Source organism: Anabas testudineus, chromosome 12 (assembly GCF_900324465.2).
Source record: "Anabas testudineus chromosome 12, fAnaTes1.2, whole genome shotgun sequence".
In the NCBI taxonomy this organism is placed as follows: domain Eukaryota; kingdom Metazoa; phylum Chordata; class Actinopteri; order Anabantiformes; family Anabantidae; genus Anabas; species Anabas testudineus.
In genome coordinates, this window is record NC_046621.1 from 5,089,582 (window position 1) to 5,102,968 (window position 13,387).

Here is a 13,387-nt window from a genome sequence, read left to right on the forward strand (position 1 = left end):
AGAAGCGAAAAACTCAAAATTGATTACCCCCTTCTAACAGTAGTCAGCTCGGTTCAGGGGAGCTCTGTTAATCTTTGGAGGAGTGCTGTACAACAGAGTGTGTATGTATATGTGTGTGTGTGTGTGTGTGTGTGTGTGTGTACAGTATGTGTGCATTTGTGTCACTTTATAGAATGTGAACTGAGCAGTTTATGCACAGATGGGCAGCATAAAATTGCAATCCCCGCACATATTTCCCCATGTGTTGGTACTTAAGCAGATCAGATGCTTTTTATAGGCAGAACAGCTACAGAATCAGAGAAATGACAACAGTGACACAAGCAGTCACCAACAATAGGCTTGTCTTACTGGCCTCAGATAAGATCAGTGTCTTCAACAGTACTTGAGACTCTTGTTTTTATTAATCCTAACACTTAAAACAACTAATGTTTACTTTTTATGAACAATCTTGGTTTTGAAAGGCACGTTATGTATGTACAGGGCTGGTTGCAGTAGCCATATTTCAAGTATTAAAGGTACATTCAGTATTCTACCAATGGTAAATTACGTACTGTGAAAATGTGAATTATTTTTAGGAGAACAGAAGAACTGCAAGTGCCTGTGCAAACAGGAGTTGTAAAAGCAGGAATGACACATGCTGTGATTTTATGTATCTGTTCTGCTGAAGCAAAACAGATTGAATATCATTATACATGCGGATTTGAGAATATGGCACTTTAACATCTCCAGCACCTGCATAACACCCTTCATAAATTCATCATGCCTTCGTTACACAGTGTTGCCTTCTCTTACTCATCTTTACTCACTAATAGGCCCACATTGTCTTGGTCGCGGATTTATTTATATTAACTTCAAAATGGCACAGCACAGGCATTTGCATGTGGGAGTCTAATGGGTCCACAGCACAGTATCTTTCTTCATCTGAACACTAATAAAAATGAACAGACGACAACGTGATATTAACACATTAAAAAGTGGCTATTACATTATTTTTTACTGCATTTTATCTGTTTTGTTTCTCTACTTATTTCACCTCAGAATAACGCAAATGCAGCAGCAGAAGGAGAATCTGACAGTGCAGGTGAATGATACCGTTGCCACACAGCTGGACCTGGAGGAGGAAGTTACTGGTTTAAAACTTGCCCTGGGTAACATCACTTCATCCTTACATCAGCTGGCTCTGACAGATGCCACCCCATCACCACAGCCTAACCAAACACACCCAACCAACCATACAACGGAGGTCAGTTTGGACACCTGTGAGGTGAAACTGGAATTAGTTACAATATCAACCAATCATTTAGTCCAATTAATGTTGGAATGAGAGTCGCCTATTTCATATAAGCAACCACTCCAGATCATTTAACTAGGCTCATTTAGACATGCAAGCACCTCTTATTTTTTCTCAAGAGTGGGCCGTTAACTCCACTCCATTTTATTTTCTTGATTTAACATTTGGCAAGCAAAGGGGGACAGTGAGTAGGCACAGGAGAGATGATTCTGGCAGCATTTGCTGCTCATGGGGGTATGTGTTGTTCAAGAGCAGAGTCTCTGAGCAGACAAAATACTGGAAAATGTCATAGAAATAGTTTAATGTGCCTTAGGTGAATAAAGGTTTTGCAAAAGTAATAGAGAAAGCAAAATGAGGAGGTTTTAACTAAAGCACTGATTGTGTGTGTGTTCTGCTTCCTGTTTAGTCGGGTGAGGACCTGCTGAAACAGACAAAGAAGCTGGACCGTCAAATTCAGATTAAGGATGACCTCCTCAGCAAGATCAGAGATAGAACGGAGGCTCAAAAACAGGACGCCAACGAGAAGATGGAGATGGTGGAAAACAGTGAGGTGACTATGTTCACTAAAGTTGCTGGATTATGATTATATGCGTTGAATGTGTTGAACATTATACCTGCTAATATAAGAATATGAGCATTACCTTTGAGTGCATGTCAGCATGCCAATGTTAGCGTTCAGCTCAAAGCACCACTCACTAAACTCCTATGGCTGTAGACAACCTTAACTCCTGTATCTGCCATCCTGCCACCAGTTTACACAACATTAAATATGTGATAATGCAATCTTTGTGTGCACTTGGCTCCAACTTAGTCATGTTTTCATCTGTATATCTCTTCCTAAAGCTACGATCTCATGCTCAAGCAGCAAAAGTTGTGGCTTTGTCATCCGTGGTGACAGGGAAAGAGGTGGAATCAGATGCCATCAGCCTGCACAGAGAATTAGAAAGTGAGTTTTTCTTTCTTTCCCTTCTTTCTGTTGTCTTGTTTATCTTCTTCAGTCCTTTGCTGTCTGCCTTGCATTATTGTTTTTGTTGAGCAGCCAAGTGAATTATTCTTCTCAAATTGAAATGTCAAGCCCTGAGACTGAAAATAAACGTCTAATAAAGAGCTACAGATTCAAGTATTACTATAATAAATGTGTCATCAACATTGTGATGATTTGACCCAGTTGTCATGCATTAAATGGAGCAGCAGCATATGTGGAAAATGTGATGAAGTGGAATGTTTTGGAAATTTTGCAGCATCAACTTCATGAATGAAATGTTGACTGTTTATGATTCATGACGAGGATCTTAAGTAGTTTTGCCTGCTCAGACATTCATTCAAATAGTACAACAGACTGGAGCAGATTGAGTAGATGATATCAGATAATGAAAATGCCTAACATTCAGTGAGTAGCTTAACAATGATCCATCTGAATTTAACTTGTTTATAATTCTAAAGAACCTTCATCTAACAATCTACTTTTGCCCCAATCTCCACTTAGATATGGTGAAAGAGTGGCCCCGTCAGCAGGCCCAGATCAAGGCTGCAATAAAGAAGGAGAGACCTCTGGAGGAAAAGGTTCTGGGTGATGTGAGGAAAAAGGTTTCACAAATTCAGAAGATGTTAAAACCAGCTTTGGAAAACTCCACACTCTCCAACACCACAAAAGAGGCAGAACAAGCAGCACATGCTGTGGCAAAGGTGTGTGTTTGTTGTTGTGACAGGTCAGGTTCATGGTCCCCAGAGGAAGCTCTTTGTACAATCCCACTAGTTACAATTAAGTTTGTCTGTGAACAGATTATTTATCCAATAAAATCTCTTCACATCTAAAGAATTAATACACAGATACAGTCATTCATGGTGAATTACCCCAACAACTGTTGCCATATCCTGACATTTGGTCATTCCTAACCCTCTTAGGATGAACTATAATAAATAGTTATGCCTTATCCTGCCTCATTTGGTTGTCTTCTCTTTTTCCCTTATCACTTTGTGTGCAGGAATCCAAGGCTATTCTGACCCAGGCCAAACATACCAGAACTGCATCTGCTCACCTTAGCACCCATATAGATTCTGCTTTGCAGCTGCTGACTGAGCAGGAGATGGTAACTGACAGCGCAAACTCCCAAATCACCTCAGAGGTACTAAACACAGACATATACATATTTGAACAGCAGAATCTATGTTTATTGATCTGTACTTTGTGGGTAAGTCTTAAAGGATTATTTCTAGAGTATCCCTTGTTATTTCCAGCCCGAGTTGACTCTGACTAACATAAAGGAAGACATGGAAGCAGCCAAGCTCCAATTAGAAGCCTATTCTGTTACACTAACGGAGCTAATCAGCAAGATTGGTAAGTACTGCTAATCATAAGGCCCGGCAGGATTTTCCTGTGGATATATTTCAGTGTACTAAAATAATTTAAGTATGTATTTCTAGTATCCAGTGTGAACTTGTATCACCTGACACAGTCATTCAGACCCATTTCCTGTATAATATATTGTACAATTAGTAGCATTAAGAAGAAAGGCAGAGAACAGGCTCTTTCTGGTCAATATGTTTGGGATGATAATGATCAAATCACTGTCATTAGGCCATGAGGCAGACTGATCCACCATTTGAATAACTGATCTAGGACTGGTATTTACAAACCACAATCTGAAGAACACAAACTCTTGAAGCCCCTGCCTCTTCATTCTCCATCTGTCATCTCTCTTTCATGTTCGGTCCAGATGGGAACGTGCCGCTGGAGCGCTTTGACCGCATCTTGAATGAGACAGCCCGTCGTCTGAGCATGCTTCGCGGGAGTGTGGAAAGCCCAACACTGGGCTCAAAAATCCAAAAGCTGCATTTGGCTGCTAAGGAACAACACAGCCGGCTGTCCCTCATCGAACAGGACTTACAGGAGATCACAGAGGAGAGAGACAGTCTCAGGGACATTGCCTTAAACTTGCCTTAGTCCTGCCCCCAGGCCACAGGAGCGGGCAAAGGCTAGATACCACAGAGGACTGGGGTGAAGTCACTGATAAGACATTTGAACATCAGAAGGGAGGATTTTGTTAATAAAATGGTCTGTTTTCGGTTTTTTTTATTTAGCTACAGAAAAGTCAGTGATATCCTTCCACTTTCTTCTATTCTTCTCTTTTTCCAACTTCAGCCCAGAGGTACAATTTATTTTATCGCCCCAGTACGCTGACACACACACACACACACATTTTCACCAAACAGCAGTCTCCTCCACTGTCTCCCATGATTTACATATAATCTTCCTTCCCCTTCTTTTCGTTTCTGTTCTGTTCTCACAGTCTCTTTACACCAACAGCATCCAAACTTTAATTTCACTATGAATAACAACCAGCCATTCTGAACTGCTGGAGTGCACTGTCAAGTTTAAAATAATGCTGATTTCCCTTTGTGGGGGTATAAGGTGTGTCTGAGTGCTCCTCCAGACTGGCACATTCATTTACACTTGAGTTATTTTTCATCACTCTAGCTTAATTAACAATTAGTCCTCTTGGCCTCGGTGGGATTCAGGTCAGGCTTCAACAGAATACAGCCCGTGTTCAGGATTCTTACATCACCTACCTCTCTGTTTTTGTGGTTCCTCCTTTTTTTTCCTCTGACACCCAGTGTGTGAGAATCATGATTGGTCACCTTTTGTCTGTCAGTACCAAAATATAAAAGCAAATGATGTTTTTATAGCATGTACATGGCAGAACACATGAAGTGATGGTATACCCAAATTATCTAAGAGACACATCTTGTGTTCTTATGAATGCTGAAAAACTGATCAGGAATCAGATTACTAACTAGCAGTTACACATCTACATCTACGTATAGCAATTTACCATGTTTTGGCTGTGTAAAGCCTCCATATACAAACCATTACTCAATAAAGTATGCTCGAAAGGGTAATTCTGCATAATGTAATTTTGAATGGACACTATTGTATGGCAATGCAATATACAATGGACATGGAGGAGGTATTCACAGCTCATACAAAGCTTAATATGATAAATCATGGTACAACATCAAGAACACCCAGAAAGCAGCAATAATAAAATCACGATTCAATTCTAGGAAGATGTCCTTGCTGTTTGTGAATTTTTATTTTTCAGAGTTGAATTTGGCAGTCAGCACTGACAGTACAAAATGGTAAAGTACACTCATCTCTTGTATACTTACAAAATAGTGCACTGTCAAACTGAAAATCAGCAGTATGCATATTTTGTACATGCAGAAAAGTACATAAAAACTAAATTAAATGTTTTGAAAACCATATTCTCTGGATAGAAGTACAATGATACGATATCCAATATTTAAATTAATTTATATTTTGGTTTATAAATTGTAAGCTTATTCTGAATTTCAGGCTTGTAATATGTTCCAAAAAAGTCAGAACAGGGTCAACAAAAGACTGGAAACATGTAATGCTAAAGAAAAAATAAAAATATCCAACTTTTCTTTTAATTCCACTTACTAGCAGTTAAATTATTGTGGTCAGTATCCTCTTTCTGTACTATACTGTCTTGAAATAGCACAAATACTATAGTACACAGTATGCTGCGTTGGACATTGGTTGGTAGAGCCTTACACAAATTAAATATTTTATGACATTTGTGGTCAGCTTTTTACTTTTGACACACCATGAATGAAATGTGCACATCCTCTATATTAGATTTTATTTATTTCTTTGCTACAAGGTCAAAGTAACAGCTGGGTCTCTGTTGAACTCTCTACTGAGAAAATCAATTTTGATTTCAGCAAAACTCTGGTAAAATATCACCTTTACAAATGTGGACTGATATCCGAATTTTGACAGCATCGCAGAGAACATGGCAATCCACAGCACGAATAAATGCAGCTCAAAGTTTTAGGAATTAAAAAAATTCAGTTATTGTCAGTTTGTTTAGCAGCTAAGTAGAGATCTGTGTCATCGTTATATGACTGTTGAGAGCTACAGTTATTACAGTATTCATATTTGTAGCGCAATAACCATCCTCAGGTAGAAGAAAGGACCAAAGGATGTGGTCGAAAACAGTTCCCATTGCAGTAATAAGTCATCATCTGCTCTCATCTACGTTAAAAGCAGCAGCAGGGGACACCTCATTACCGTATTCTCTGCCCTGAGTAATGTGCACACACTGTTTTAAGTTGGCCTTTACTCAGGATGGGTGTCAGTTTGCAGTTTTCCCCTTTACTCAGATATTCTTTTTTTACAACTGAGTGGACACACCACCTGCTGGATTGCTATTGATCTCGGCTTTCAGTTTTCAGACTGGTTTCAGATGTCAGCAACACATCACACATAAAGTGGTTGTGCTCCCAGTTATTTTAAATACGTAGAGATCATTGTGAGTTGTGGTACAGGAAAAAGATTTCAACAAATTTCATTAATTAGGCAATACATTACAAAACTGGAGAAAGACATTTTGTCACTCAAAAAAAAAAAAAACACCCTTTTTTCATCATATCTGTTTCCTGCGGTTCTCAGTAAAGTTAAAAAAGGCAGGTAAACATAAAACCGACCAAAGAACTCTCTGAAGTAAATGTGTTTGTCACAGTGAATCACACATATTTGACAAGAGAGTTTGCTGCTGTGAACTGAAAATTCAACAAGAGAGAGGAGAGCATCACAGGAACAGTGGCATGATCAAACTTCTTTTCAACAGCAAAAGAAACCTTCGTCTTCTTCCGTGCACCTTCTTCCACCTGTAATATGTGTATTTCATTGTTCCTTCCTGCTAACTTTCTTTGATAAACACCACTCCATCATGGCTGAGTTGGTCTGAATTAAATTTTAACTATGTACACACACTTTCCAGAGAAGATAAGTTTGGTTGTTTGCTTGAATGATACAGATATACAGTAGATAGAAGTACATTCAATAACAGGCTTAAAGGTTGACCACCACTTGAGCTATAGAATATTTATTTTGCATGTATGTTTTTGTATAGTGTTGTTATTAGTGCACTGCTAAAATGATAAGTCCAATTTACCACTCCATATTCATTTTTTGTGAAACAATAAGCAGCATTTTGTCCATTGTTAGCTCCTTGAGTCTCTGACTGATTTCTAAAGTTTCCTAGTAACTCAGTTTAAAACTAGGAAGGTTGCATATAACTGACTGACTGGACATGGCAACATATGCAGCTTACATTAGAGCAGATGAACACTTTTTAATCAGCCCTACACTTCTGTTTTTCTCACTCTGCCTCATCATACTGAGTTATCTAAAATGCGCTGCCATGGTTGGTATGCTCTGATTTAAATATCACTGTGTAAGAGTGGGGTTTAGCAGACAGTCAATTCAAATATTGAACTTATATGAATTGATAAAAATGCAATCCCAAACCTTTATTGAATCAGTCCCTGCAGAATAGCACTCTATCCCTTTATAATCCTGATTTACACAAGCATGATTCTTCTCTAAAGTTTGGTTCTGCTAGGAAAGTTCATCCTCCAGAGAAAGGCCATAAAAGAGACTAACCATAAGCAGAAAAGTGACATGTTTTAGGCCGATAATGTTAAATTGGCTGGGGAGGATATAGTGCATTTTGTTAAGAAGTTATTCTGATCCAAGAAGAACTGTTGCCCAATGTGGGAGTTCAGTGAAGCCGATAGCCAGACAGAAGCTGGCACTGAACCTTAGATGCTGCACGGTTCCTGGTGGGGTGGTAATCACCAGCTGCTCCTTGACATCTATAGGATGTCAAATTCCTCTCTTTGTATGTCGAGATGCATGCTGACAGTCATGTGTTGGATATCATTCACACAGCAACCATGTGCTGAGGATAGATTATCAGAACAAAACCCCTGTGCCTTATTAATTCCCTCTCAAGAAAAACACATCAATGTCAAATTAGCTGTTTTAAAATCCAAAATAAAACAAAAAAAGAGAGCTCAAATTCATGGCATTGGTCTGAGCTGGAAACACAAGTGCAAATCCTTAACATCAAAGATAGCTACTGACACACCCCCCCCCCCTACTGCGCCGCTCGGCCCACTTCACAGCTACTCATTAAATGAATTGAGAAAAGGAAACTAAATAAGTTTTTGCCCACCCAAAAATATCCTCTCTTTTGCTGTGGCCCCCATGTACTTTCAGAAAAACAGGATCCTAGATTCCTCATCTCTTTTATTTGCTTTGGTATCAGTCAGTCAAGCTGTTTATATGAGTATGTTGTAAGTATGGTGCATGGATTAAATGCGCTCACAACAAGGGGAGAACTAAATGTCAGACCACAGGTTGAAAAATCCTGCACAAATAATAGATGTGTGCTGAATGTGTGACTCACTGTTCACTTCTCAAATCAACATTAATGTAGAAATATATTTTAAGCAAGGTGTTTGGTATATGTTTGATTCTTGCTGCGCCTTTACTCATGAGACATAATACTAAAAATACTACAATATGCCCCATTTTCTATGAGACTGCACAGCATCAGTAAGCAAACTGCACTAAATCACCCATGTTTAATTACCGTCTGCTGCTAAAAAACTGAACCACAATGCTATATACATGTGCTGTCTGAACTGAAGCAAAGTGACTGTCATTAAAACATGGCAATTGTCACTACAGATCCAATAATTTTGTGTTGGAGCTGTCTCATTAATGCTTGTTTTAAATGAAGGAGAAGTCAGACTGCAGCGTGACAGGACTGAAAATGAATGTGCTTCCAGCATTGCAACAAGTGGAATCACTCAACTTATAACTATAAAGAAAAAGGTTTTGCATGATGAAATAATTGTAACCTCATTTACAATCACACCTCATGCCTCAAGTCCTGTTGCATTTCCCACTGAAGAACATACTGTGGGTGCTGTTGGGAATTGTTAAGCTTTAATAAAAAAACAGAGTGAAACCATGAGAACGGATGTGTGTGTTTGTGTCTTTAATTTAAAGTGCACATGTTAAAAAGAACTGATAGATGTAAGAGGGTTTAGATTAGAATAGTAAAGACAAATACATATTTTGAAGTAAGCAAGCCACCGGCTCCTATAGTGCTAAGGTGATTTATGTATAAAAGACTAAAAAGCAGAAGTTTTTGGCTCACACATTTAAACCTATACATTGTCCACTTAGAGAAATGACTAACAAACTTTCTATTATGAAGTGGTTTTAATCACATTCCTCTTAAGCATTTATCAAAAATTCACCAGAAAATGTAATTGCGTGAAATTGTCTCTACCTGTTTGGCCTGAGACCACTTTCAGGTCTCTAGAGAGCTGTCACGTTGTCTTAGACAGAGCTCACTGGACAAAAGATATGGTTTTAAATAATGTTTGAAGAAAAAAATGCTCAAGCCGATTATAGGCAGGCAGACAATAGAGTAAAGGTACAGAGACTATCAGAGCTCTTATCACGTTTTCTCTTTCTCTCCTATTTAATGGAAGTCATTTTACCTCTGCAGGATCACTTTATCAAAACTAAGGGAGATCATGGATGTCACTAAGAGTAAAAGATTTTTCTCATTTTTTTGTAAGATCAGTCATGCAAATGTAATTGTGCTTGGGAGAGATTCACTTGCATGATTGTGACTTGAAGAAAGAAGAAAGAACTCTCGGAGGTGGCACTGCTTTTTTAGTCCTGGTTTAACCCACTCTGCAGGAGTTTCTGTGAGCTAAAATACATTTAAAGAAGCCTCAGAACCACAAGTACCTGCTGGGCAGAGATGAGTCATGGCTGCTAATTAAAACATATAAGAAATCTTTTAGGTTGGAAGGTAGATAAACGCTTGATATATACTAATACCCTAAAGACTGTTGTGAAAGAGCTGCTTCCTTCTTATTTTACAATGCTGTTGCCCACATTATCATTTCTTTGTAGAAATTAATTAATTTTGGTGTGTAGCCTATTCTGTGAAGTTTTTAAAAGTAGATTTATCTTCGTGATTGTGATCTGTTTAAATCACAAGTACTGCAGTGACTGCTGATGACCTGACAACCCCTTCAGCCACTGATTTCTATTATGTACATCAGTGTGTGTTAATAGCGACATTTACACTTTTGTTTTTGTATATTCTTTGAATGCTTCTCTTTTGACTTCACCACCTGCTCACCTAAACAGAGGCTGAAAAGGCCAAACGTTATCTGTGGTTTAGAAGAAAGAGCCATGCTAGCCTCTATTTATTGTTTTGTTGCACTTCTTCTGGTTTGTTTTAATCATGTTTATCTTGTATGGAATCCAGTTTTTGGTTGTGCCGTGTTGAACTCTTGACAGGATGTATAACTAGGTAAAAAACTAACACTAATAAAACTAACAGGAATAATAATGTTAACATGAGGATAGAGGGGTGACACAGTGGTGTGGTGATTAGCACTGTCACCTCACTGCAAGAGGCATCCACTATCTGTGTGGAGTTTGCATGTTCTCCCCATGTCTGCCTGTGTTTTCTTCAGCTACTCTGGGTTTCTCCTGCCATCTAAAGTCATGCAGTTAGGTTAACTGGTGATTCTAAATTGCCCACAGGTCTGAATACGAATGTGAGTGATTGTCTGTCTCTACATTTCAATATATGTCTGTGATAGACTGGCAACCTGTCCAAGGTGTACCCCACCTCTCGCCCAATGGCAGCTGGGATAGGCTCCAGCACTCCTGTGATCCTTAAGAGGAAGAGCCGTTACGATGATGGATGGACGGATAAGAAATGAGATGAGAATGCTTTAAATTAAAAGTCAGAGTCATTGAATATTCACGGACCCTTTGTCAAAATGGTTAAATGATCTTATTGACCAGGTGCAGCAGATTGTGTCATATATGCAAATTGATATTATATGTGGTTAAAAAACGAAATAACATTTTGCGTCAAAGCAATAGTCCCTCCACAGTGAGGCGGCTGGATGGTCCCCAGTTAAAGTAAATTATTAATTGCAAAAAAAAACTAGTACTTAACATGTCCAATGTTGAATTAAATCAAAGGTCAAATATATATGTGTATATTTGAGGACAGAGGTCTAATTCAGTGCAGTTTGGCACAGTAGGTCTTTCTCTGTTTTACTTTCTTTGAGTTACACTAAGAACTTTTCCTTTTTCACAATTCAACATTCTGATATTATTGCTCTGTTTCTGTAAAACAACCACAAGATATAATATGTTTTCGGAGAATTGAACCCAGTAGGAAAATAAACATAAACATTACACTAAAGTGTAGATGAGGCCATGTGCTGCTCCGTGGGACATGAGAACTTCTAACAGAAATGTATCTGTCTTATAAATATGAAGTAAAGCTTGTCGCACCGCATGATAAAAGTATACTGCTATGTGTCAAGAGAGGTCAAACACAATAAAATTGCACAATTATCACAAACACCACACATCAGTACGTCATTAGACACCCTGAGGAAAGAACTGTCAGTGTCAGTGCTGGAGTGCAGGCTGGGCCCTGACTAGAATTTATCAGCTGCATTATTTTTTGCTTGAGGGTTTATTCACCAAAATCTGTCCTCAATTACAGCTGCTGATATCTCACCATGGAGATAGTTCTGTGAGAAAACAATGGAGATGAAAAAGAAAAATAATCCACTGACCTCAGAACTGTTTCTTTGGTAGAACAAACGCTCTGATTTCAGTCCTCACCTTAGTGTATATTTCTTGATTATAAAATTATCTGCACCTTTAGACAGACGTGCGATGCAAAACATAGTGCAGCAGCATTCAGTCTGATGTGACCAAACATCTCCTATGCATTGCAAATTGGAGCATTTTGATTGAACAAAATGATAATGAGTCACGTCAGAAACAACTGTGTTTCATGTTTCTGTTAAGGAAGGGGGAAAAAGAAAAGAAACACAAAGAACAGAAACGGAAGCTGTTTTGCTCCTATACAGGTACATGCAGTTTCCGTTATCAGGTGTTTTTCAGCTTGTCAGAGGGACCTGTGTAGCCTCAATAACTCGGTTTTGAGAAAAACAGCCTGTTCTGAGCTCTACCTGAAAAAGATAAAAGCACAACTGGATCATTGTGTGTTTTATGCAACTAACAGGTATTTTTGTAGCAGTGGTTTATTGTGATCAGGGGCTTGTTTGTATGTTGTCTTTTTATGTCCTGTACAGCCTACTGCAGACAGATCATTCTTATTTTTCAGTGTATTAAAATAATATTAAAATAATCTCGTGTCAGCTCTATTTGTGATCGTCTTAAAGCTGTAAAGGAGTTGAGTCATTCAAAGTGTTAATTTTGTTGTTCTGACAAAGCTCAAGATTTTGCAGTGAAGTTAAACAGCAATTAAAATTAAAGCTGCTGTTATTAATATTTTAAAGCCTATAAAGCATTTTTGCCTATCTAACCCACATTTTTCGGTTTTAATAAACAGTTTATACCTATATATATATATATAAAATAAAACTGCCTGTGGTGTAATGCTTTCCAAGCACCAAACCACAGACAGACACAGTTAGTAACAAGCAGGTGAACACAGTGGAGCATTTAGCAGCTAAAAAACACCATCTCCATTTAAAAGGTGAGAGGATCTATAGTGTTGATATGTTGTTTCCGCTCCAAGTAGCTCTTGCTTAATGCCAGTTTTAAATTACAATATTTAATCTCAGCTAAACACAAGGAAACAGATGTAAAGTCTGGGTACCTGTAAGTAATACAAAATAAAAGAACAAAGCATATACCTGCACAACCTCTAGAAAAGACGTCTATGTGTTATGTCACCGTTTAAAGTCCTTCACAAGGTCTTTATCTCTTTGCTGATGTGCATACAACAAGAAGAAGAAGAAGAAGAAGAAGAACCTTAACAAATACAACCTTAAGTTTAAAAATTGAATTGTTGGTATATTTCATTGTATGGTAGGAGAATGATTGGCCTTCCTTTCTCCGACTCTGCTGTGCCCTGACATGTACTCTAGCTGCTTGGACACAAGGCAAATAAAGAAAAGATAGACATGAGGTGAATAAAAAGGGTAATACGCACTTCAAACACCACTTCCCACTAATCCCTACATGCTCTCAACCTTCACACAGTGAAAGTATACCGCTGACACCTGGACACTGACACTACCCACTCAGCTAGGCTTTCCAGAGCGGCAGCAAAAGACTAGAAAGGGAGGAGATTATTCACTCAGGAAGAAAGAGACAGGAGTCTGCAGCTGTCTGCACTTTTG

The 13,387-nt window shown here is 38.5% G+C and overlaps 1 protein-coding gene across 2 annotated transcripts in view; it reads left to right on the forward strand.

Annotated features, from left to right (window-relative positions):
- Positions 1 to 5,886, forward strand: part of lamc3 (laminin, gamma 3) — an 89,707-nt gene extending 83,821 nt beyond the window's left edge. For both annotated transcript variants that reach the window (XM_026356470.1, XM_026356471.1), the window contains 7 exons: positions 1,039 to 1,243; positions 1,698 to 1,841; positions 2,135 to 2,237; positions 2,778 to 2,977; positions 3,277 to 3,417; positions 3,530 to 3,629; positions 4,009 to 5,886. In XM_026356470.1, the coding sequence (XP_026212255.1) occupies positions 1,039 to 1,243; positions 1,698 to 1,841; positions 2,135 to 2,237; positions 2,778 to 2,977; positions 3,277 to 3,417; positions 3,530 to 3,629; positions 4,009 to 4,235 (1,120 nt within the window). In that variant the 3' untranslated portion in view covers positions 4,236 to 5,886. The remainder of the gene's footprint in view (positions 1 to 1,038; positions 1,244 to 1,697; positions 1,842 to 2,134; positions 2,238 to 2,777; positions 2,978 to 3,276; positions 3,418 to 3,529; positions 3,630 to 4,008) is intronic.
- Positions 5,887 to 13,387: the final 7,501 nt, after the last annotated feature.